The following is a 24,342-nucleotide window of genomic DNA, read 5'->3' on the forward strand; positions in this document are numbered from 1 at the left end:
CCCCCCCCCCCCCCCCCCCCCCCCTTCCCCCTGCAGCCCTCCCAGTTTTTGTGTCTGTGTGCGCGCTGCCTCTCTGTGCGGTGTTTGAAAATGGAGGTTGAAGATGCAGACTGCCAGCTCCGATGTGCCTCATGTTTGCGACTCCTGTGCACGATGTACCACTGCAGCCAGCGCTGAGGGGAGACGGCGGCGCCCCCCGCCCCGGAGCCCGCCCCGCCGCCCCGGAGACAGCGTCGCCCCGGGGCTTTCAATGCCTTGTTGTTGTTGCCGTTAATACATCTTGAATATCTGTGTATTTTTGGTGTGGTTGCTCCGGAAGATCAACACCCAGGGACCTCAGAAACCCTCCGGTTTGCCAGTCCGAAGGGTCTTGGTTTTTTTTTTTTCATTTCTTGAGGCAACGTGGATTTATTTATCCTGCTTCTCCTTCGCCTTTTGCCTTTTTAATTATTTTTAGAGAACGGGGAAAGAAAAGCAAACGAACAGTTTTGGACTTTTTTGTTTTCGGAAAGGAAGATTTTGGCCAATTAACGAGGAATGAAGTCTGGCGCTGGAGGAGGGTCCCTCGCCGTCGTCTGGGGGTTTCTGCTCATCTTCGCCGCACTTTGTCTGTGGCCAACAAATGGGGAAAGTGAGTACGGTGCGTTTCGGTCAGGGGTGGGGGGCAGATCGCCATAGGGCCCCTGGGGCGTGCGAGGGAGCCCGGGGGGGTTCCCACTGTGGGCGTGAGGGGTTGCCTCCGAGAGGGTGGGAGGGCTTCGGCTGCCTGTGTGTTTAGGGGTGTGTGTGGGGGGCTCCCTGCGTGTGTGTTTGGGGGGTGTGTGTGGGGCTCCCCGCGGGTGTGTTTGTGAGGAGCGCCCTGCCTGGGTGTGTTTGGGTGTATGTGTGTGTGAGGGGCTCCCCTCTGTGTGTTTAGGAGGGGGAGGTGCTTGTGAGGGGCTCTCTCGTGTGTGTGTGTTTGGGTGTGTGTGTGAGGGGCTCCCCTCTGTGTGTGTGTTTGGGTGTGTGTGTGAGGGGCTCCCCTCTGTGTGTGTTTGGATGTTTTTGTGCTAGATGGTGTGTGCTTGAGGGGATCCCGGGGTGTTTAGGGGGTGCGTGTGTGAGGGGCTGCCGGCAGGCGCGCCGTTTCCCGCCGCGGTGAGCGGGATTCACCCCAGCCCGCGGGGAGCTGCGTGTTTTCCTCCTGTAACGCATCTGCTTCTCTGGCACGTTTATCAACCCGGGACTGCACGTCTCCATCCCTTCTTTCCCTGGGCTGGTTTGACAAACGGGGTTGGCAGGGCCGCAGCCCCCAACTTGAGGGCGGGCGGCCGTCCCTTCTTTTGTGTTTCCCCCACCTGACCCTCGTATTACTCTTAACCCCCCTCCCTAGCCGGGCGCAGTGTTTAGACCTCTGCGGCCAGGGCTGCGAGCTGCGTAGTAAACACTTGGAGGCTGGGGAGAGCTGTTCTTGCTTTCCCCGCATGGAAGGCGCTTGATCTTTGTCAATATTTGGAAGCTGTATGCAATAACCTGCCATCGTGAGTGAAGGTTTCCTGGAAATAAGCGCCTTGCCTTTTATTGCCGCTTTATTGCCGTGGAAGGGTTTCACTCGCCCTGCTTGGGGTACAGTTACGACAGCATCCCGCAATCTAAAGGTCACAGTCTGCTGTTACTATATATATATATTTTAAATAAATGTATGGGTTAATATTTTACGTTTGTGCGTAAATAGAAGCGTTTGATGCCCGGACGGGCTGTATTTTTAGAGGTGAGGTTTGCTTTTTAAGCAGCTGCGTTGCACCCAGCAACAGGGTTTGTGCAGTTAGCAGCGTGCGGACAGCTTCCTCCGCGTGTGCACAGCTTCCTCCGCGTGTGCGAGCGCAGCGTGCTTCGTGCTGTGCGGCCGAGTCCCTCTTGCCGTTCATCGCCGGCGGATCGCTTGGTCTGTCTGTTTTGCCTGGGAGTTGCCAAAGCCCCGAGTTTTGTTTTCATGCCTTTCAAACCTGCGGTGATATTGCAGTGCCCGCCCCCTTTGGGCACAGGGGAAAATAAAGAGGGTAGGGATGGCTGGCGCTGCGATTGATTAGACTGCAATCATCCCGGTGCTGATGGGTTTTCTTTCGCTGTGTCGGGCTCACGCTGGATTGAGGAGCTCTTGCTTGAAATTATCCTTCCCCTTGTTTTGTGGAGAGTCTCTGTAGACAGGGAAATAGAAATGTGCCGTGGAGCCCAACCATTTTAAAAACTGCTCCCTCTCTTTCGGTGTCTGCAGAAGCAGGGATGTTTCTCTTTGCATCGTGATGCTGTATTTCGTCGGCCGTGTGTTTTTCAGTTTACTCCTTGAGAGTTGTGTGCACTCTCAAAAAGGTACTTGTTGGAGGGAAGGAACAGAGGGATCAATTTTCTCCATTTTAAATGTAAAGAGTTTAGGAGCTAGGAAGGCTTTTGTAAAAGTAGTGTCAAGCTGAAAAGAAAGGGAAGTGGTTTGGATGAGGCCAACTGCAAAATAAAAAAAATGTGCAAGAAGCTCATGGATAGAATCTGTAATGCATGTTGAGTAATACTGTGTTTCATTAGCCAGTGAATGCCAATTAACTCCTTGCAAATTAAGGCCCAATTTAGGCTTTGGTGTATTGCTATGGCCAGCTAGGGCTGGAGAGCCACAGTCTTACGTCCACGAGTTGAACTTTTTGGCTAGAGTTGTTTCGAGAGAGATTTCTCTCTGAGTTTAAAAACCAAATCCCAGTGCTGTCCTTCGGGGAAGGGCTTACAAAGGATTCAGTAGCATGGAGAAACAGGAGAGAAGGAGGAGGTAGGGCATGTCCTTAACGTGCTAGGATAGATGCTTGCAGCTTTTTTTTTTTTCTTCCTTGTCTTACCTGGTACAGAACACTTTGGAATAAAAATGCTTGCCCAGCTCTGTCAATAAAATAGCACAGGAACAGAATGCTAGCATTTTAGGTTCCAGTCCTAAGTGTTTGTGGTTGCCACTTAGCTATAATGACCCATTTAAGAACCTCCCAACTGAAATTTCTTCTTCTGAAGATCTAGTCATTTAAAGAGGGGAAGATATGCTGAAAAACTTGTCTTAGCTGAATACTGTCTCTAATAGATCGTCTTTGTAGTTTACAGTTTAATAGCCTTTGTTTTCACGAGTTATTGCTGAAAGAATTTTGCTGTTAGGGGGAAAAATGATCTTCAGAGCAGATGTTTTGCATCTCTTCATATTCTTCTCTCTCCCCACAATAGTGGAAGGAAGATTAATCTTAATTTTTATTTGTTTTTCATATATACTGTGTCATAGCTAAAAGGCACTTCCATTTTCGGTCAAACAAGCAAGGCATTCCTAAATAGGAATACAAAGGAGTTACAACTGGAGGGGAGAGACCCATCCCTTTAATGTTAAATTATAGATAATCTCTTCATGGTTATATGACAGAAACATCTTTAGGATTCAGGTAGCTTCAGTGGAAAGCTTCTGATTCAAAAGTGATCATCAAAAAATTCTGGGATTTCCCTGAGATTCTGTTACAACAGCCCCAAAATGAAAATAAGACCCTTCATTAAGTTAAAGTATGTGCTAGTCTAACAGTGCTTTTGATGTGTAAAGCTGCAACTGTTGGAGATTTTCATCCTGGAGGTGGGGTTAAGAGGAAGCATAAACATGGTGTTTTCTTCCTCTTTTTACCTTGAGCGTGATGGGGGTTTGATTTTCACCTTTGTGTACATCTCTGCACGTACGGTGTGAGTACAAAGGGAAAAGGTCAAGTGTTCCCAAGAAAAATAATGAGTTTGGGTCTGATGATACTTCAGATATCTTGATTGATCTGTTCATGTTAGCTCTGAGTTTTTGTTTGCCTGTCCAGGCGGTATGTCATGTTTCTGATGTTAATAAACAGTAGCCCATGCTTGATGTTTAATTTCTCTCCTGGGTTGCTTAGTAAAAACCCTCATGACTTCCTGAGCGTTACACACACCTAGGCTTCACATCAGAGTTTTCATATATGCCTAGTGGTTAGTGAATGTCGTTAAGTATGAGTTGGATAATTCCCTCTCTCATTGAGGCTGTGAATAGAAAATGCCAGAGCGTTTAAGGAATTGGTGTCAGCTGGGTTCAACAGGAGGAGAGGAGCAAAGTGTTCAGGGAGTGATGGTGATTAGAGTCCATAGGAAAGAGTAGTGTACTTTGACTGTTTGATCATGTTAGATTGTGCTTTCAGAGCATTTCCATAGCAGAACTGGAGCAAAGGCTTGCATGACTCAGAAACTGAAAGGGTGAGGAAATGGTAGTGACTTAGCTAATATCAGGCAGAATGTGTTGAGAACGTGAGAAGGCACAGGAATGGGTGTGGAAGTGAGTATTAGAAGTTTCAGTGCTGAACCAACATTTGAGAAAAATAAATACTCTTTGCATGAAGGAAATTTAGCTTAGTTCCTAAGTATGTTGTGAGAAGTGAGGAAAGGAAGGGGCTGCAAAGATTGAGAAAACAAATGTGTTTAATTTCAGTACAGGAGAAGGCATGATTTATTTGGTTTGATAGAGAAATTGCTCAGCTTGGATAAACTCTTGCGTTAGTTTTAATGGCAGCTTTTCCCTGACCAGTTGTTCCTTCAGTCTAATTCTAGAGTAGAGGCAAAGCACGACTCCACTGACACTGAAATTGTTTTCATCTGGAAATATGCATGCAAAATCTGGTGTTGAGGAATTTCCATGTGATGATTTTAGAGTCTGTTTTCACTGATAAATAATTAATTTCTATCGGTGTACGTTACCTTGGGAAAAGTTGTTTCAAATCCTCTTTAATTTTCTGCCAAACTGACATTTGCTAGGAAAATTTGGAGGAAAATGTTTTCATTGAGGAGATTGGAAAATGTTTAATTTTTTTTAAACCATCTAACATTTAGAATTAAGATACATTTTAGGGTTGAAACTGTTGGCTCGAAAGGACAATTTCAGTTCATGTTTGATTGAAAGTTTTTTCTCTGCCCCTGTATTTTTTGTTTCCTTTTGACTGCTGCGAGGTAGATGTTACTAGTGAGCACTGCAACCATTAATTCAGTGAGACCAGAAGAGGCAATTCTGTTAAATGATTAATTATATTGTGTGTATGTTCCATCTGTGTGAATTGTGAGCTACTGCAGACTTCATTGGAGAGAAGTTTGTTTATGGTCCTGAACTTTGAGAAAGAGAAAATAACACATGTGGGAAACCTGTTGTTCTCAGGTGATGTTAACTTTATGATCCCACACAGAAAACTTCTAGCTCATCACCTGTAATGGTCCTGCAGTTCAATGTACCGAATTAAATGATATAATCTAGAGACATTATCTGTTTATTTTTTGCGTGTAGTTAAATTCATGAACTTCAGAAGCATTGCTTTCTTGAGAAGGTGATGGCTGAGGAGCCAACTTTCTGAAGAAGTTCGACTTTGGTTTATGAAATTCAATCTTTTTCAGATTTCATTGGAAAGCTTTGACATTTGGAAATGCTTTGTGGTGTTATCAAGTTGCAACTGTTTATTTTTGTGTGTAAGTGCCCACATAGAAAGGGGTAAACTGCAGTTTATTACTGAAAACTATTGTGTATGCTAATCTCTTAAAAGAGCTGTAGTTCAATTATGAGACTCCCGAGACAATTACTCAAAGTTGTCACAGATTTGTTTCAGTTTACTTAATGTCTTTCTGACAAAGTTGAGCTTTTAAGGTTTCTGGGCTTGGGTGGTAATGGAACATGCTGCTTTTGAGAGTTCCATGTTCAGAAAGATTTCAGGAGTGCAGTGATGTGTTTGAAAGGTAGAAATACTGTTTTAGTATTTTGATACGTTTGACGTGTATAATTTTTCTATCACTGTAAATTGTATAGACAGCTTCTTTGTGTAGGTGAGTTGGATTAGTTTTTATGATTTATGAAAGCCACTTAGTTTCAAACTTTTTTTTATTGTATAAAAGCAGAACTCAACAAACAGGAGTTGATGAAGACACATTTGTGGTTGTTAGCCAGCCTGTCTTGTATGTGGCTTTTTTGGGTTGGGTTTTTTCCCTCTTAGCCAAGTCATGACAGGTACAATCTGGACTGATTTCTCTAGTGCTATATTTGTCTTTTTTGTGTCCAGAACTGTCTGAGACAAACTTTGAGACCAGCAAACGATTAGCAGCTTAGAGCGTTCATTCATCTATTTCTGTGCTCTGCAAACAGAGCTGTGTTTAGTCCTCAAACTCAGAAATGGGCTGTAGATCTTTTAGGCAGAGCTTGTTGTTTTTGCTAAATAAGTTTGCTAATATTTTCCCTGTTAATTAAGGAGATGCATTCTGGCAAAAGTGATGTTAGCTGGTGGTGTGTTACCAAGGTTTAACTTGCATTGATCACTGAAAGTTTTCCTTTTTAACCTTTGCAAATGCTAAACATGAGCAGTTCCCTTAGGATATCTTTCAAGACTCCAATTAACTTCCTCAGTGTTGATATCCTCAAGAAGATGCTGTTGTGGCACAAGATTATTTAAAATGTGCTGAAAGGCAAAACTTCCTTCTTTATTTACATACTGATTTGCATATGACTTGTACACTTTACTGTCAGTTTGTTTGTTTATTAATTTTGGAATATCCAGGCATATACATTTCTGCTACTCTGTTTTGTATTTTATGTTTTGTTTTTGTAAACTTGATGGTAGGAGCAGAAGGAATCATCTGTATATTACAGTGGCTCCCCAGACAGTGCTTTCTTGAGGTGTGAAGTCCTTTCTAGCTGGGAAGGTAAAATTGGTCCTCTTGCAAAAATGAAGATCATTCGTCTCGAGGAACAAATCTGCTGGCAAATATTTTGGTAGAACAGTAAATGTATCGCTTTTGTAGCAGTATGGAGTAATTTGGGTAAAATCCTGGAGCAGTAATTCACGTGAAGATTGTCACTGAAGAAAAGTGCTAACCAGGCTGTGCTTTAAGAACTTGATGCTGTGCTGTTGACTTAAATGTATGTTATACAGCTGAAAAACTTACTAAGCAGGAAATGGGTGAACTGTATGTGTATGTGCTTTACTGGTTCAATAAATAGGTGTGTGTCCTTCTTTGTGAATACTCATTTTGTGAAGATGTGTATTTTGGGCAAGTCCAGTGACCTAATGAGCTCGTTTGTGATGTTGCCAGCGAGGCACATGTTGTTGAAGTAGCTCTGTGCACAGTCAGGGCCAGTGTTATCTGCAAACCTCTTATTGGTGCCATTACATGCTGTAAAGATAGCTCTGTTTACTTGGAGGTGTGAGCATCAGCTCTGATCAAAACACTTTCTCTTAACAGGTGGGCTTTTTTTGGAGTTCTTTGCTGACCATACCTTCTCCCTGTGGAGGAGGAGCAGTGTGACAAAGGGACGACATCTGTTAAATGTAAATAATAGTCAGACCTCTTAGTGAAAGAGGCAAATTTCACCTGCTTTTTTTCCCCTGCTGTTTTGTGGGTAGTTGGTCATTTTTGCTAATTGTTTCCAGAAGCTTTGTAGTTTTTTGAAGAGTTCATATATTAGTACAGTACTCATCTAAGCAGCTACTTAGAAAACACTTAAAATAGCAGAGGGCTGGATTGGAAGAAGCAAAGAAGAATTATTTGAAGTTCGGAACACATGAATACATGCTGAAGTAGTCAAAGATCTCTTGTACTTTATCAGAGAGCAGTCTGCTTGAATGAAAGGTACTGTACCTGCTGTTAAGTTTATAAGCTTGGTTTATACAGATTACTTTTTAAATTATTCATGATGCTACAATACAAGTGTATCTGACAGGTTTAAAATAAATGGCTTGATGGTAAGAAGGAGCATGCATAAATTAGAGCTAGGATAATGTGCTCTTTGAAGTATCTCTTCCATTTGTTACTACTGGTATACAGTAGGTAGCTGCAGCTGAATGTGTGATTCTCAAGTATGGAGTACATCATTATCTTCGAACTGGGTTGTAGTGGCAGGTCTTATGTAAGACAGATGAGATGAAGTGGTGGGGAGGACCCAAGGTGCTCCCGTTGTATGTAGTTACACATTTCTGCTGAAACATGGAGAGCATTTATGGGCTGAAACTTCTCTAAACTTAGAAGTGGAAAGGATCTGCTAGTAGCTGTGGATAGCATCACATAGTTTTATTTACTCTTTTGTGTTAGCATTGCTGTGGGTTTGTAAGAAGTGTTTTAGCAAGGTAGTAGGAGGTTTTCCCTTGTACTTAGTGGGACATTATTTGCTTTGCTTGTGGATCACGGCACTCAAATGGAGAAGTATTGCTGATACTTAGGCACAGGAAGACTTCACAAGAGCTGAGCTGTTGTGTTTGAAAGAGGTTATTGGTGAGGAAAGATAATTCCACATCTCTTGCATGCAAAGCCAGCTTCCCCAAATATAAATAGATACAGTGCTGGTTTTTCTGATTTTGTGGGCAGCTCATTATATTTGAGTAGCAAGCTTCTGAAGTAGTTTATGATGTAGTGAAAAAACCCTGAAATGATGTGTGATAGAGCAGCCCTCAAAGAGAATGTAAGGTTTCTCTGAAAGTGGAAGGTCTTTTTATAGAGGTGGATAATTCACATCTGAAGTCTTAATCAAATGGGTGCAGCATCTTGGAGAAAGGTCTGTTCCAAGAAACCGTCTATAACCAAGCTTTTAAAAGAGAATTGGCTTGATCTTTGGAAGGGCTTTATCTCTGCATCTCACTGGGGTGATTTCCTCATTATTTGTATTGGCTTCAGGTTAGAGTTATCTCCACATTTTGTCCTTCTACAGATAAGTCATTTTGCTTCCCTGCTGTCTTTGCTACATCCCTGTGAGTCCTTTTGTGTGAGAGTAGTATGTACCTGAAAGGCTTGAAAGCACATTGCAGACACCTCATGGGAGGAGTGCAGGGACCGGCACTGTAGTGTTGGAACAAATGTGTGTTTGCAATGCCCAGCTGGTCTTGGAGTAAGATTTGGCTGTAGTGGTAGAGGTGGAATCAAATTGGAAATACCTTGTTTGTCCTATCCTCTGTGCCCTCTGCCAGTGCAGAAATTAATCTTATTGTGGTGTTTCTGTGGCTTTCTCCTGGGGCTTTTGATGTGTGGTTAAATTGTTACTATTGCCTTCTTCAGTCAAATTTCATGTATCCCACTGGGGATGTGGTTTGTTTTCCAGAATACTGATGGAGTTGATTGTTCTTGGTAAGCTTTCAGGTATCTTTAGCTTTCTTTTAGCTGAGAACCAATGTTAAGAGACACTTAACATGGTGTTGGCACAAACTTTAAGAGTTCACAGATGCACTAATCCAGTGGGATGGAGGGGGGAGCCCACTGGAGTTGTGATGATGCCTGCCTGCTGGGACAGGAGTTTTAGCTGCTGCTTCTCTTTGGTGGTTCTATGTTGATGGCAGCTAATATTTTTCAGTTCATTGTGACTGAAACTTTTTTCTTTGTATGTGCATTTTATTGGTCATGTGCAAATGCCATGTCTCCTTGGAAGTGTGGAGGGGCTGAGCATCCAGCTGTGCTGAGATAGGCATAGAAGTTGCCGTTACTGTGTGCGCTCTGTAGTTCTTCATCAAGAGGTGAGAGGTGCAGAGACTGGGGGAAGGGAAGTTGCAAACCAACAGGGCCTATGACCATCTGTAAGGGCAGGAGGATGCCGAAAGTTGAAGGAAGTCTCGTTGCTTATGTATCTTGGATGCCAAGGTTTTCCTTCAGTATCTTGCATTAATATTCACTTGCCAATCTTCAAGTGGCTACACCCGTGATAGAAGCTGAGTCTTTGCAGTTGTCACCATCAAAGGGGCTTTTAGAAAGCCACATTTGTTCCAAACTTGAGTATGGCCTTGATTTGAGACTGTGACCTCAGCCTGCCCAGGTCCTGTCTGGGGGTGACTGAAGGTTTTGATTGCTTGCCTGTTGTCTTTGTGTGCATGCTAATCAAGTGTTTGTATTTTTGTCACAGTGGAGTAGGCTGACTACCTCGTTGATATTATGTCTCAGCAAGAGGCACATAACAGCTGTTTAATACTTAAACGAGGCTTTGAGAGTCCCTTTTAAAATTTGCACTTTTATGTGCTTTGATGAGTTGTAGTTCTAAAATACGGCCAGGGTTACCAGTGAGCGAGCAGAAGTCCTTTCAGGTTGATTCAGTTGTTACCCTACAGAAACAAGATCCAGAGAGAGAAACGCGTTTCAGTGTGTCTGTACGGTTCCAGACTTCTGCAGAAACACATGTGAAAGGAACAGCTGTTTTTACGTGGTTTGTGTTTTGTGTATCTCCTTTAGTACTTCGTTGTTTAAATAAACATCTTCCATTAGCCTTAAGGCTTTAGTGCCAAATGCCCGCTGATGAGGTGCATTCGATTTTGTTATTCCCGTGCCATACTGAGAAACAACAGCTTTACAAGTGAGGAAGATTACAAAAAGAACTTCGAGTGGGTCACCATCCCCACTTCAAAAGCAGTAACTTTGGAGTAACTGCTATAAGGCAGCACAGCCCATGGAAAAAACCTGTCATCTTAACAGATGCAGTGTTATTTTGGAGATTCCACTGTATAAATACATGGACTGTGGTTAAATTGTGATGGCAACAGATGCAATCTCAGCTCTCGAGTCTTTCATCTCTTTAATATTTAAAAATACCTCACAAAGTAACAGAAAAAAAACTAAAATGACAACATCAAGGCTGAAAATACGCCTGCTGTAAGTTGTTGGGACTGTACTTTTTGGGCCTCATTTCATATCAGATACATCACTACGGATTAGACTTGTGCAGAGTAAATGCTCATCTCTGCGAGGGAGTCTCTGCAAGTGCTGCTACTCAGGGCTTACTGTATCATTTGCATATGAATGGAATTATTCAGCTGTACTTAACAGATGTCAGCAAGATTGAAGTCAGACTTGGTTAACCTGGCAAAAAGATATTTCCAGTATTTTTCATGAAAGGAAGTAATAGTATGAAGACAAGAATTACACATTCCACTGGGTAAGCTAACATTGTCTGAGGATTTTCTTGGTGGTTTTGTAGTTGATATCAGTGACTTTATTTTTAAAATTTTCTGCAGTACATTGCAGTGTTTGAGAGCAGGAGAATTGGATTGCAGGCATCAGATGTTGTATTGTAATGCTGCACAGTTGTGTTCAAGTGTGCACGTTCAGGCTAAGTGACTGATTTGACAAGGGTGCAAGGGTCTCTTTAAAGTGGTTTAATTTTATTTTATTTTTTTTTGGATGAACAGTAACTAAAATACAGCAAAATACTACCAGTGCATTCACTTCTATCCATCCACAAACTGAGCATAACCCCCCCTGGAGTTAAATACTGTAACTGGCTTTTTAAAAGGGACGAGGTAATTTTTGTGAGCAACAGCATCGGTAGTCATGAATGCTAAAATAGGGAGTGATCACATCTCGTGCTTCAGAAGCTGACAGTGTGCAGGGGTTGGGAAGAAATTGTATTCCTCCTCCGGGTACGTGTATTTCCTACCCCATTTGTAACATACCGAGAAATCCTGTCTTGAGGGGAGTCTAAAGACCTTTAGTTTCAGAACGCCAATGTGACTTCTGCTGTGTGTGTGACTCTGTCAACTAGGTGAAGGCACTTTCCGCTGGGAAGCTGTGCATTGTCAGGTACTCAGAAACTGTACTCCTCGCACGAGTATGAGGGCGTTGGAATCAGCTGGCTGATAGTATATTAGACTGAAAATAAACCCCAGATCTTCACAGGCCTGTGATTACCTGGTGTCACATGCAGTTAGAATAAAACAAAAGCTGTGGTTGTTAGAGCATTGTTTGGCCTCCCTAAAATGATGTCCTGTGATGCTGTTTGTTCCATGAGCCTTCTCTTTCATCAGGAGCAACTGCTCATGAAAATGTGCAGCTCTCCAGTGTTGCTTGCTTGTTGCATGTATGCTTATTGCAAGGCCACAGACCTTGTTTACTGTGGTATCAAAATACTCTCTGACCTCAGGATGGCTGTCACTACTTGTAGAGTCTCATGCCTCTAACATCCTTGCAACTTCGCCCAGACGTCCTGAGATGACAATCTTGTTTTTAAAAGGGAAGTGGGAAGGGAGGAGCAGAGGGGCTGAGGATGCAGTTGCTGTGTGCACCAATTTTTGCAGGGGGAGAGGAAGGAATGCTTCATTTAACATGTCTGCATACCCTAGCTGGGTATGTACCACTCTTCTTCTGCATCGATACTCTACCTTCTGATGGTGTCATACACTCACTCTGTGGCTCCTTGATGCCTTGGCTGAAGAAGAGCATGACTGCAAGGCTGGCTTTATTGGCCTTGAGCCTGGTGCCTGGAAAGTGATTAACATTGTTTTAGGCTGTGTGTCTGTGAGATGCTGCGCACCATCGTAACTGCTGAGATATTCAGAGAGTGGAAGAGTACGTTTTCCTCTCAGCTGATTTAACCAGAGTTACACTGGGTGTGACGAGAGCCTGAGGGGATGGGATTGTGTGGTTGAGAACAAGGCAAGGGAGAAGGAAAGGAATTTGTTGCTTTAGCGCAGTTCTCCAATGAGCAGTGCTTTTCCTGTCTGTGCCATGAAAGGTGGTTTTTATGACATAGGTGTGCACCATGCAGGATTCTGGGACTGGAAGGGGAAGCAATTCCTCTGGTTTAGGGAGCACTTGATATGTGAATGAAAGGCTCTCTGCATCGGCTCCGAGTTGCAGCATTGCAGCCCACCCCTTGCTGGAAAGGGGCAGCTACCAGCAGAAGCAGGAGCTTCTTACTGACATGGCTGTGAATTTGTTACCATCCAGCCATTTTCTTAAGGTGTCTGGATTATTTTTACTGAAATATGAGGAGTTTGTTTAGCAAAGAGGCTTCAGTGAAAGCTGTAGAGGGCTAGATCAGAGTTTTACAGAACTAGACAATTATTCCACAGGACATTACAGCTCTCTGTAGCTTTAACTTTCTGGTGGAAATGTGAATTTTGGTCCATTTTGTCCTTCAGTTTGTTCACTCTTTGGTATACATAGAATACATAGAATAAACCAGGTTGGAAGAGACCTTCAAGATCATCGCGTCCAACCCGTCAACCAATCCAAAGGCCTCAATATGAAGGCCTCAGAGCACTATTAGCATATTACAATTTTTTTCCTTTGAGACAGAATGATTTTCATAGTGACTTAAGACAACAAGCAGTAAGAGCTGGCTTTAAATGCACAGTTTTAATTTTGCATAATTTTAGCTGGATTTTTTAATTGGTTGACAGCTGTTGGAACACCTTGATTTGAGAAGACATCCTTTTTGGAAAGTAGAGGCTTTTGGGTCAAAGAATAGCTTCTACCATTTGTGCACCTTAATGTAAATAATTAGATGCCCTGGATACAGTTGTTCAGAGCCTTAGTGTTCAATCAACAAAAAAATAGTTTGTGATTGTTTCTCAACAGCTTAGAGCTCATAGACCTTGCCCACTGACTGTGTCACAGGTTTGTGTGCAAGAGCCCTTTTTAATTTGGGATTAAGTGCTTCTTGAACTGAGCCATTTGTGTAAACTGAAATGAGGCACTTGCAGAAGCAGCTGTTGAATGTAAAAGCTATCTTAGCCTTTCAGCAAAGGGTGGCTCCAAGAGAGCACTAAGCACTAAATTCACCAGTCCAAACTTCTTTTGGTGTAAATTATACAGTTACTATTTTTGTTTAAATCACAGTAGGCATTTGCCCTAATACATGCTGTGAAGGTTTTATGTTAGATTTGTAATGAAGGTTATTTTTAGGAGAAGGCATGGAAGTGGTTTGTAGAAAATGATTTTCTATTTTTGGAAATGAAATAATTATTTTTTATTGACTTTTAATTTCATGCAAATGTGTTTTTTTGGCATGGGGGTTATGTAAGCAGAAATGAATGATTAGAGAGTATTCTCATAAAGAATAGAAGATTCGTTGTCACTTGTTAGGGGCACTGGTAGGCAGAGTTAACTCTTCCTTAGGCTTGCTCGAATCGAGTGACAGATGTTGCAGAACGCATGCAGTGGGTTTATGTAATTACATTTTTCAATTATTCTCCCTAATTAAGCTAAGCAAGCTCCATTGTAACTAGGTTGGGAATCTGCCAGGCAGATCAGGAGGATGGTCATGGTGTGGTGGTATGTCAGGGTACCTGAATATGTTGTAATCCATAGCAAATCCGAAGGACAACCGAGTGTTAACTGTGTGCAAGCCAGACTTGCTATTTTTAATTGGGCCTTGCTCTCGTGTCTCTTCAGACGAATCTGAAGGCCAAGGGGAGCTGAGTGATGAGTCATTATTGAGTTAGCAAAATCACAATTGATCTCCATTTCCTGTTGATTCCAAAATTACCGAAGTGTGAAAGCCGAGAGTGACTGATGACTTCTTGGAGGGGAGTTTGAGGGTGGAATGTGGAAGTGACTCTATCTAAAGTAATTCAATACTGCTCTGGGTGTTAGTACAAAAATGTCTATAGAGACAGGTGTATGTCTGAGATGGGGGGCTCTGAAGAAAGTGTGATAGCCTAAGTTAAATTACCTACAGGGAATGATCATCTGGGTACTAAAATATGCTCTGCAGCAAGGTGGAGGGAAGAGTTGCTACTGCCAGAAGCTCGAGATTTCTTCTTAGTTGTCTCAGTATTGGAGATCTCTTCTGATTGACCCGTGTTTCTGTCACTGAGCTCAGAAGATTTTTATCTTGAAACCCCTCCGCTCCCAGGTACCGTTTACCTCGGAAGTCTGGTGCTCTTCTGCAGCATGACTGCAGAATGACTGTCAGGCTGCTCAGGCATAGAAAATGGGGTGCAGGGACAGCAGCCTTGTGTGTGAGAGAGATTCTTCTGTTTCTTGGTTATTGCTTATGATTGATTATATTGAATACAGAATTAACCAGGTTGGAAAAGACCCTCGAGATCATCAAGTCCAACCTGTTGCTGAATCCTCGATCTTGGCATTCTGAAGCTTTGTTCTTTTCTTGTGGTGAAATGGAATTAACGCACTTTTGACAGATACTAATTAGAAACACTATAGTAACTTGTGCAGGTAAGATGCAAAATTTCTTTCCCTTCCCTGCTAGAACTTACTGTTAGAAACACCTTTATTTATTAGGAGCTATTGAGTTACATTACTAAACTCTCCCCACATTGCTTACGTGAGAGCAAATGCTTCTGAAAGGGGATTTGTTGGAAGAAATTCAGTGGAGGATATGTACTGTTCCAAGTTATGTTTGGAAGCAGTCTATGAAGAAGCTTTCAAGTATCACTTTAGGAAAGTTAGTTCAGTTCCATGGGGGTGTGAGGTAAGGCTGTCCCTTGTTGTATCCCTCACAAAATTCTCATGTAAAAGATCTTTGTTTTCAAAAGTATTTTGAAGGGCGAAAGACTCTCTGCTGACTTCCGACTGTTCAGATGAATGTTGTAAACTTCTCATGGGTCTGCCTTCTGATGGGCTCTGTTGAAACAAATAACTAGGAGGAGGAGACTTTCTCCTTGGAAAATGTGTGCAAGTTTTTCCTAATGCTGCCATGTTTAGATTGTAGAAAACTGAGAAGGGTGCAAAACAAAGATGGTTCATCTTGTTGTCTGAGAACAACTTGATTTTCAACTTTCTAAACATTACAGGACAAAAACCTTCTGGGCTTCTTGGCTGGCTATGTTTATAGTTTTCACCTTCAGAAAAGCTGATTCAGTTGATCTGTGTTTGCAAGGGAACAACTAGAGAAGGAAATTACTGTGAGAGGATGTAAAGAACTTTTCCTCTAGAAAATGTTGGGCAAACGTGGAGCACTGATTTGATGAAGCATCGAAGGGACACTAATTTTCAGAGAAGCATGATGTTCCTTCAGGCTGTTGTGAATTCAGAATTAAGAGTTGCCACACACAAAAGATGTCTCAGTCTTACTGAAGGTTATAGTTGCTGCAGGAGAGCTTCATTAGGAGTCATCATAGCAGTTCTCAAAGCTGTGGCTTGCAGAGGATCTTCAATACTTGAAAGCCACACCTTCATGCCATATGACTTGTCTGTTGCTGTGCCCCAGTACAAAAGCACTTTGTTAAACCAATTAAATGCATAATATTTTTATAATACTTCTGGTTTAGAAAAATCAATCTGACCAGTTTCCCTTTGAAATGAGAAGCCTGTTGTGCTGACAAAGGAGAATGGGTTAGAATGTGGCGCTTTGTATCATCTCAAGAGTAAAGTGCTCTTGTTTTCTTAATCAGCAGGATGTTCTCCTGGATGTCAGATTTCTTAGTCAGTTTTCTGATCTGTATCAGAGAAAAGTGAGGGGAAAAATATATCAGAGAAAGAGAACAGGTTTAAATGAGGTCTGTAGCCTTTGTTTATCTGTTTTACTAAAACTGGTAATCACCACATTAGTGTTGGACACTTTGTGTTTGTTTGTGTTTCAAACAATAAATTAAAGAACAACTTGCCCTTCAGAAGAACATAATGCCTGGCCTGCTGAAATAGTCTGGATCATAAGGGATATAATTAACCCTTTTCCCTTTAGCTTGGTTGTATTGCAGAAGGCAATGCAAGATCTCCAAAACATGTGAAATTACTTATTTACCAGTTCAGTGAACTAAGGATTTTTCAAGTTGGTTGTCTGAAAATCAAACCTTTCTTCCTTTCCTCTGTTCCCTTTCCCTCCTTCCCAGTTCCCTGATCTGCAGTTTCCACGTTTGTCATAGGTCTAGTAGTGATTGCCTCTTTTTTTTTTAACTTAAAAGCAGCCATTGAGGAGAAAAGTTTATTTCCTGTCACTCTTGCTCAAGGCTATAGAAAATAGATCTTGAAAGTTTAGGCACTTGTTCAGGCCTTTCAGAGGAATTTATAAAAGATGCTTTGATTTTGATGCAGTGAAGGAAAGGCAACAACTGGAATGAACTAGCAGAAAACTGGGTTTTGGGTTTACTGTGTGGATGAAAGCTTTTGCTGTGTTGTAGTGACTGGTTGTTCAAGTAGCACACGTTGGTACTTTTTGGTGGAAGTGGGCTGAAAGGAGACAGAACCTGAAATGCTTACAGCTTCTTGTTTCCATCTTGATTCTCCTTAAAGAACGTGAATTAGTGTGGGAAAGTGTCTGTAGCTCCCGCTGGGTCAAACGCATTGAGAGACAAACGCGTCTCCCTGTGTGTAGTCACATCGATCAGCGCGTGGTAAGGAAATTCCGTGCCAGTCTGATGTTTCACACTTCACTTGTACCTTTTAAAAGTGCAGTTTTGCTGCTGGCTCTGTGTTCAGACCTGCTTTTTGTTCTTTGATGAATATTCTCTTCATGACATCCTCTTGACCAGCCTTTCTATGCAGATAAAATGCTGTCCTTTGAGTTGGTTAACATGGCTGGAGCTCACGTGAGCTGTTAGTTCACTAGCTACTGTCTTTTGCTTATGATATTTGATAAACTAATATTTTCCACAAAGACAGATTCCTGCCTCACCTCCTCCACTGTGGGTGTGTACATACACCAAAACAAAGATTACTTCAGAGGCTCTCTTAAAAAAAAAAAAAAAAGGCAGCAAACCACCTGCTTTGTTTTTCTGTTCCATGCATTGCATTTTAAAGAGGAACACTGACCTGTGGGTTACTTCAGATCATCTCTTTTTCTTTACTTTTTCCTGCATAACTTGTTCTAGTTGGGGTTTTTTGATTAATGTGTGAATTTCAAATTATGACTTGGGGTTGGAGATGATGCTGTTCAGACTTTGGCAGCATAACTGAAGTGACTCTACTTCAATGCTTAGTTCTGTTGTGATTAATTTGTGCTGTCTTTTGCTTTCCTCTTTGGTTTAACTTGACTCTGGCTATTTGAATAGAATAGAATTAACCAGGTTGAAAAAGACCTTCGAGATCGAGTCCAACCTATCACCCAGCACCATCTAATCAACTAAACCATGGTACCAACTGTCTCATCAAGGCTCTTGCAAAACACTTCCAGTGATGGTGCCTCCACCACCTTCCTGGGCAGCCCATTCCAATGGCCAATCTCTCTTTCTGGGAAGAACTTCTTCCTAACATCCAGCCTAAATCTCTCCTGGCACAGCTTGAGACTGTGTCCTCTTGTTCTGGTGCTGGTTGCCTGGGAGAAGAGACCAGCCCCCTCCTGGCTACAACCTCCCTTCAGATAGTTGTAGAGAGTAATAAGGTCACCCCTGAGCCTTCTCTTCTCCAGGCTAAGCAACCCCAGCTCCCTCAGCCTCTCCTCATAGAGCTTGTGCTCCAAACCCCTCCCCAGCTTTGTTGCCTTTCTCTGGACATGTTCAAGAGTCTCAATGTCCTTCCTAAACTGAGGAGCCCAGAACTGGACACAGTACTCATGGTGTGGCCTAACCAGTGCTGAGTACAGGGCACAATGACCTCCCTGCTCCTGTTGGCCACACTGGTCCTGATACAGGCTAGGATGCCATTGGCCTTCTTGGCCACCTGGGCACACTGCTGGTTCATGTTCAGCCTACTATCAACCAGTACCCCCAGGTCCCTCTCTGCCTGGCTGCTCTCCAGCCACTCTGACCCCAGCCTGTAGCACTGCCTGGGGTTGATGTGGCCAATGTGCAGAACCTGGCACTTGGATGTGTTCAATCTCATGCCCTTGGACTCTGCCCATCTGCCCAGCCTGTCGAGGTCCCTCTGCAGAGCTCTCCTACCCTCTAACAGATCAACTCCTGCCCCTAGCTTGGTGTCATCTACAAATTTACTGCTGATGGACTCAATGCCCTCATCCAGATCATCAATAATGATATTGAACTGAGATTAAAGCATGTTGTTTGCAGGATGCTGCTGTCCTGTGTTCTCCATATCAAATGTAGGTTGGAAACACATCTGTTTAACTTGGTAGTTTGCAGCTTTTCTCATCTGAAGTGGGCAGTAGGTATGTGCTTTTACAAAGAAAGATGCTAGATGGGACTGGAGTGGCTCGGACAGTTATGTTCCAATTAGGGGCACACAAAAGTGTTTGGTAGCTGCTGTCTGTCTTAAGGTGGGCTTGTGTCTTGGGCAAGTAGAAAGGAAAAGGAGAGTCAGAAGGATGGGCAGGCAGGTATCTTCTGTCAGTTTGAGGACAGGAAGGGGATGATGGGGCAAATCTGCTTTTATTGTCTGTAGAGGGCAGCAGAGGTGACTGTGGCTGTGGTGCCACCCCACACAGTCATTCCTGTCACTGGGGGACTCGGTTTTTCGAGTGGTCACTGTTTCTAAACCCAAGTAGACCATTCTGTGTTCAAGACAGTATGTGACCTTGCACAGATGAGGGGTGGCCTGTGAGTTCAGGACTTTCCCTCGGTGTCCTAAATCGCTGGTTAAGTGTGGTGGAAGTGAGAGGAAGTCCTGGTTTCTGAATCTGAAGTTGAGTGAAGCTGGCATGTGGTAAAGCAAAGCACGGTGTGCTCAGATGTGTTTTCTTAGCATGGAACCGGCTAGCCTTGCACAAATACCGTGGTTTTCTTTCACAACAGAAGCGAGAGGCCAGTAGAGCTGTCAGAACAGCGAGGCAAGGCCAAGGACCGTCCCTGAGCTGTGTTATCCAGGTGATTTTTGCATTCAAGCTAGCAGTTGGACAGGAGATTTTGTTTGGTTGGTTTTATCTTCCTGTTCAGATCCATTTTACCTTTTGTTTTCTATTAATCTATGTTCTTTCTCAGATTAGACTTGGTTTAAAACTGCAGTGTAGCCATGTGTAAATACATATGTGGCACTGTTTCCCCGTGCAGTTATGCCATTGAACATCTGCTCCATAGGTGCAGTTTGTGTTGGCAGGGCTGTTTGGCTGCTGTGGCTTAATGCTGTTTGGGTAGGCAAATCATAAATACAGGCAGGACAACTTTTTTTGGAGGCGGTGGGTGGCTTTCACAGCACATCCTGTGGCGTAGAGATAAGGTTTTCCTTTACAGGATTGACAGCTGGTTTCACTATACCCTAGTGGAGATTTGGGGAAGATGCACAATGCTGTAGTTATTTCTGGGTCCCAGCAAAGAGAGGTGCCTAAAACTGGCAGTCTCTCATGCATCCAGGTTTGAAATTGCTGTTCAGTTTGCCTCTAAGTCTCATCCATAACTTCTTGGATCCCTTTCTTTCAGTGCCCTTCCCCACAGTTTTGGCTCAGAAGGGGAGCAGAACAGGTAACCTCTGATGATGAGTTGCTGAATGACCTGTGCTGTGTTCTCTCACCCTGTTGGACCCACTGTTTTCTCATGGGAGGATTTCTTTAGAAATGCATTGGGATACCCTTTTGCATCCCAGACTGTCCAGAAGTATCTGCCAGAGGATGGATAATAAGTCTCCATCTTGCTCTGCAATTCCAGCCCTCTTCTAATAAAAGTGGGTATTGTTACAAGAATGGCAGTTGCTAACGCTAGAACTCAGTCGAGCTAGGCTGATTAAACACCTAAACCCTTGAGTTAACTAGAATTGTCAGGTTGTTCACCAGCCACAGTGCTTACAGGCAGGGTCTGAACACTGTACGTAGGGTTGGAAATGCAGGGAAGGTCTTGGGCAACATTTAAATGTACAGTGGAAGAGTATGGGCTGAAATGTCACCTTGAACTTAAAAGCCAGCTGTGGACAAGCACTTGGGAATAAAGCTCTGTTGGGACTTTTTTGACAAGGTGTTGGGTTGAGTTTATTATTTATAAAAAGATATTTTCACTGTTTCAGAGGGAAGGTCAATTAGCTGCTGAACAGAAGATCTGCAAAGACACATTGAAAATTATATATTTAGGACCAGAAGGTATTTTCCATCTTAGGAGAACAAAAATCTTGGAGTTCTGGTAGCTGAACTCCAAGGAACACCTACAGGGCCTCAAGTTTTCCACACTTAGCACTGTTTATCTGGTTGTTTCTCACCTGTGTGTATCAAGGGTGCTCTGTGGCAAGGCTCACCTTTGTGGGTGTCAGAACCGTGTGGGTCTTTGTTCCTTACTTCCCTGATTGCTGTGCTGTGATTCCCTGTGTGAGTGCTGGTGTTTGAAGCATAAAGGACAACCAGTTTTCCATAGTTGAGCTGCATTTGTGACACTAAAACTGAGTTAAAAGCATCTGGTTGGCCAGAAGAATATGAGAACTCTACTGGTGTGGCTACTTTGGTTTATATTTGCCTTAAGTTGTGTTCTGGTACAACAGAGCCGCCAGTCACCTTCTGTCTGGTGCCAACTCACGTGTTTTACCTTGTATTTGGAGAGAAAGGTTCTTTTTTCAGTATAGTTAGCCCATTAACTGGAAAGCCCCACAGCACCTGCATATATGTAATTTAATACTTTTAAAGGCCTTTTCAGGGGCGGTAAGCTGGTCGTATTTTAACTGCCTTGAGAAAGCAGGTTATAGCACGACTGTGATTTTAAGCTGTGGAGCTGCCATGTAAAGGCAGGGGTGGGAGGTTTTCCTGTTCTGTTAAAGGAAGTTTGATAGCACTGCTGTGGTGGGGTTTTTTTCCTTTTTTTCTTCTGTGCATTTAGGTGATTTTTTTTTTCCTTTTCTTTTTACGTTACCTTAAATCTCTGTTCAGGTGGAAGTACAGGATTAATGCAAGTCTCTGGTTTCTTCGTGAAAACAGCCCTTAGTGCAGAAGACCAGAGAATGTAGGCTTTTTGCATTTGCTCAGGTAAGGGATGGTTAGTACAGGGTAGTAGGGCCATGTGTTGCATATTGTGATGAGTAATTGCATCAGACCTCTAATTTTTCTGTGCATATAACTTCCTGATGACTCTCTATTAAATCCTTTTGCTGATCATTTTGTATGCAATTACACGTTATGATACTGTTTTGTCAGTTTGTTTGTAATGCAGGCTAGATGATGTGGCCTGGTTGGTCAGTCATTAAAAAACAAACAAAAAAAGAAGACTCCCTAAAGCCTTGAAAGAGCAGTGGCTTTCCTAGATTACTGCAGGATGGCAACTCAGCAAGCAGCTAAAAGCCTCCCTAATGTGAGTTGCTGAGCGCAGCCACATGATGAATTTTCACTCTGGAAGAATTGGATGCTTATCCCAGCTACCTAAGTGTGTATCCCTTAGGTTTCTGTCAGCAATTGCTGAGTCACTTGGATGTGTAGAGATCTCCTTTAAAAATCAATAAAATCATGCATACAACTGTTTGTTGTAAAGGTGGAGAAGAACAGTCTCCAGGAGAGACAGTTTCTGTTAAGCTCTATTGTCATCACAGATTGTGAAATAGAAATTCAGTGTTAGAAACAGCTTGCAATTTCAGTCTTCCATTTTTGCTTTAGCAGGCATTAGACTGAAGCTACTGGCATAGGGTTGAAACATTACTATTATGGTTCAGAAATGTTTTACTCTCCTAGTTATTGATCATAACACCCCACCTGCTCACTTCTGTATTATCTGTTTCGTACAGAAGAACGTACTCTTAATTGGTGGTGGTGGTAGAAAAGTGGTGATGCAGCGTAAGGTAGTGCAGGGGTTGGAAGTGTGTCTTTCTTGCTGTGAGGGTGGAGCTTCTCTTTAGTGATTAAAGCATTACCTGCATACTTCTGCAGGACTTTTGTTTGGTTGAGATGATTTTCTCCCAAGCTGGCACGCTTGACCATACTGTGACTCTGAAGTGTGCAGGGTTGTTTATGGCATTATTCTGGAGCTGCATTCAGCAGATGCTTCAGAGAGCTTTCCTTTCCTTGTAAATACACAGAAGCATCTTGTCAGAGGTTTTGAGTGTTCAGCTTCAATCATAATGCTCAAGCAATGGCTTTCAGTGCTTGAGCTGTACTGGCTGTTGATGGGTAAGGAATGTACTGTGGGTTTGATCTTCCTGTTGTTTCTGGTGGGCTTTTTTTTCCTTTCCTTTTTTCTGCTCTGGTTGAGTTGCAGAGAATCTTGTAGACATTGTCCATAACCTCATTCTGATCTGTGGTAACCAAAAGTTTGATGCTCTTTTGAATCAGTTTGATAGCTGGGGGCTCAAGGGTGATCATGCAAGCTTGGCCACTTGTATCTTACTAGCTCTCCAATGCCTTCTTCCATTTTTGCCCTGGATACACATGAGGATGAGCAGAAATCCATGCCAACTGAGCCACTCACAGTACACTATTTCAGTAGCAGGAGGTAACAGATGTGGCTTCAGAGGAACCCCTGAAGGATGTGTTGGATCAGTGAAATCTTGGTAAGAGAGGATTAATTTGGGGGGATGACTTTGTCATGAGGATGTTTTCATGTGAGCTAGGCTAAATCTAGAGCCACTTGCTCTAGTGAGCTGTGTAGAGAAGGCATCAATCAGTATTATTAAAGGGATTCAGTTCATTTTGTTGGCTCCATTTTTTGCTAAGCTGCTGTTCTGTTGACATTCAAAGTAAAATGTTGGCAGAGAGAAAGCAAGTCAGATGAGGGACAGAAACGTGATTTATTCTGAATTTTTTTTGGTATAAACTTATGGAGAAGTTGGAGGAAGTTCATGGAAAGCAGCAATGCCAGAGTTATCTTCAGCCAATGACATCTGAAATTGCAAGAGCAAAAAGGCAGAGCCAGTTTGAGTTTGATGTGGGTCATAGTCCTTCTGTGTGTTATTTTTCTTAGTGTCTTGTTCTGGTCAGCTTGGTAACACAGTGACCCTTGGATTTGAAATATATAGTTAGTAGAGTGGTAGAAGAAAATGGAAGTAGGATGTGTGTCTTTTTCTGAGGGCTGTGGGAGATGAGAACATGTGCCCAGAGGGGGAATGTAATTGCTTTTTAAGGTATTTGTGCCAAATTTGACTGGCTTCGTGTGATACCAATTTGTCCTTCCAAATCTGGGAGAGAGGAATTTGGTGAAAGATTGTTAGGAGTAGGAGTGACACAAGGTAAATTAATAGATCACCTTGTAGTTTCTGAGAAACAGACACTGTAATACTATCTCCAGTCCCTTGAGTGTTTAGAAGATCCCAGTGGGTCTGCCTTTGTCCTTAACTTGTAATTAAATGAAGAAGAACCCCAAGCCTTCTTCCTGGACCTTAGATGTGTAAACAAGAATGTTCGTAGGACTTAAATTCAAATGCAAACAGTTGGTTGTCGTTGGGGTTAGAGTGTTCACTTTCCTGGTTTGCAAGTCAAAGATAGCAGCATCGTGCTAGTGCTAGAAGTATGGATGATAAAATTAAATTGTGGACTTCTTTGGCTAAAGCTAAAATGGTTGACATTTTCTGGGTATTGGGGTGCCTTTTATCTGTTCTCTTGCCCCTCCCATATAGAGAGATACAACTTCATAAAGCCTTGGTAAATGCAAAGTGGTTTATGTAGCGTATTTGATGCAATGGAGTAGTTCAGTGGTTAGGGAGACAGCTGGAATCATGTGGTGTATGTTCAGTTCCCTCCTTGTTACCTATTCTGACATCCCAAGAGGTAATACAGAAGCTGGCTTCCCCGGGAAGAGATCTAGTGATTGATGTGACACATGCAGGATAGGTGAGCTGAGAGAGTACAGAAATTTTGTGGGAGGCTGTGTAAGTACA

General features: G+C 42.7%; 1 protein-coding gene across 4 annotated transcripts in view; it reads left to right on the forward strand.

Moving 5' to 3' along the window:
- Positions 1-449: 449 nt before the first annotated feature.
- Positions 450-24,342, forward strand: part of IGF1R (insulin like growth factor 1 receptor) — a 173,869-nt gene continuing 149,976 nt past the window's right edge. For 2 of the 4 annotated variants that reach the window (XM_054169112.1, XM_054169113.1), the window contains exon 1: positions 450-640. In XM_054169112.1, the coding sequence (XP_054025087.1) occupies positions 538-640 (103 nt within the window). In that variant the 5' untranslated portion in view covers positions 450-537. The remainder of the gene's footprint in view (positions 641-24,342) is intronic. The other 2 variants (XM_009899005.2, XM_009899006.2) reach the window with 1 other exon arrangement.

The sequence above is a fragment of the Dryobates pubescens genome, chromosome 17 (genome assembly GCF_014839835.1).
Source record: "Dryobates pubescens isolate bDryPub1 chromosome 17, bDryPub1.pri, whole genome shotgun sequence".
NCBI lineage: Eukaryota > Metazoa > Chordata > Aves > Piciformes > Picidae > Dryobates > Dryobates pubescens.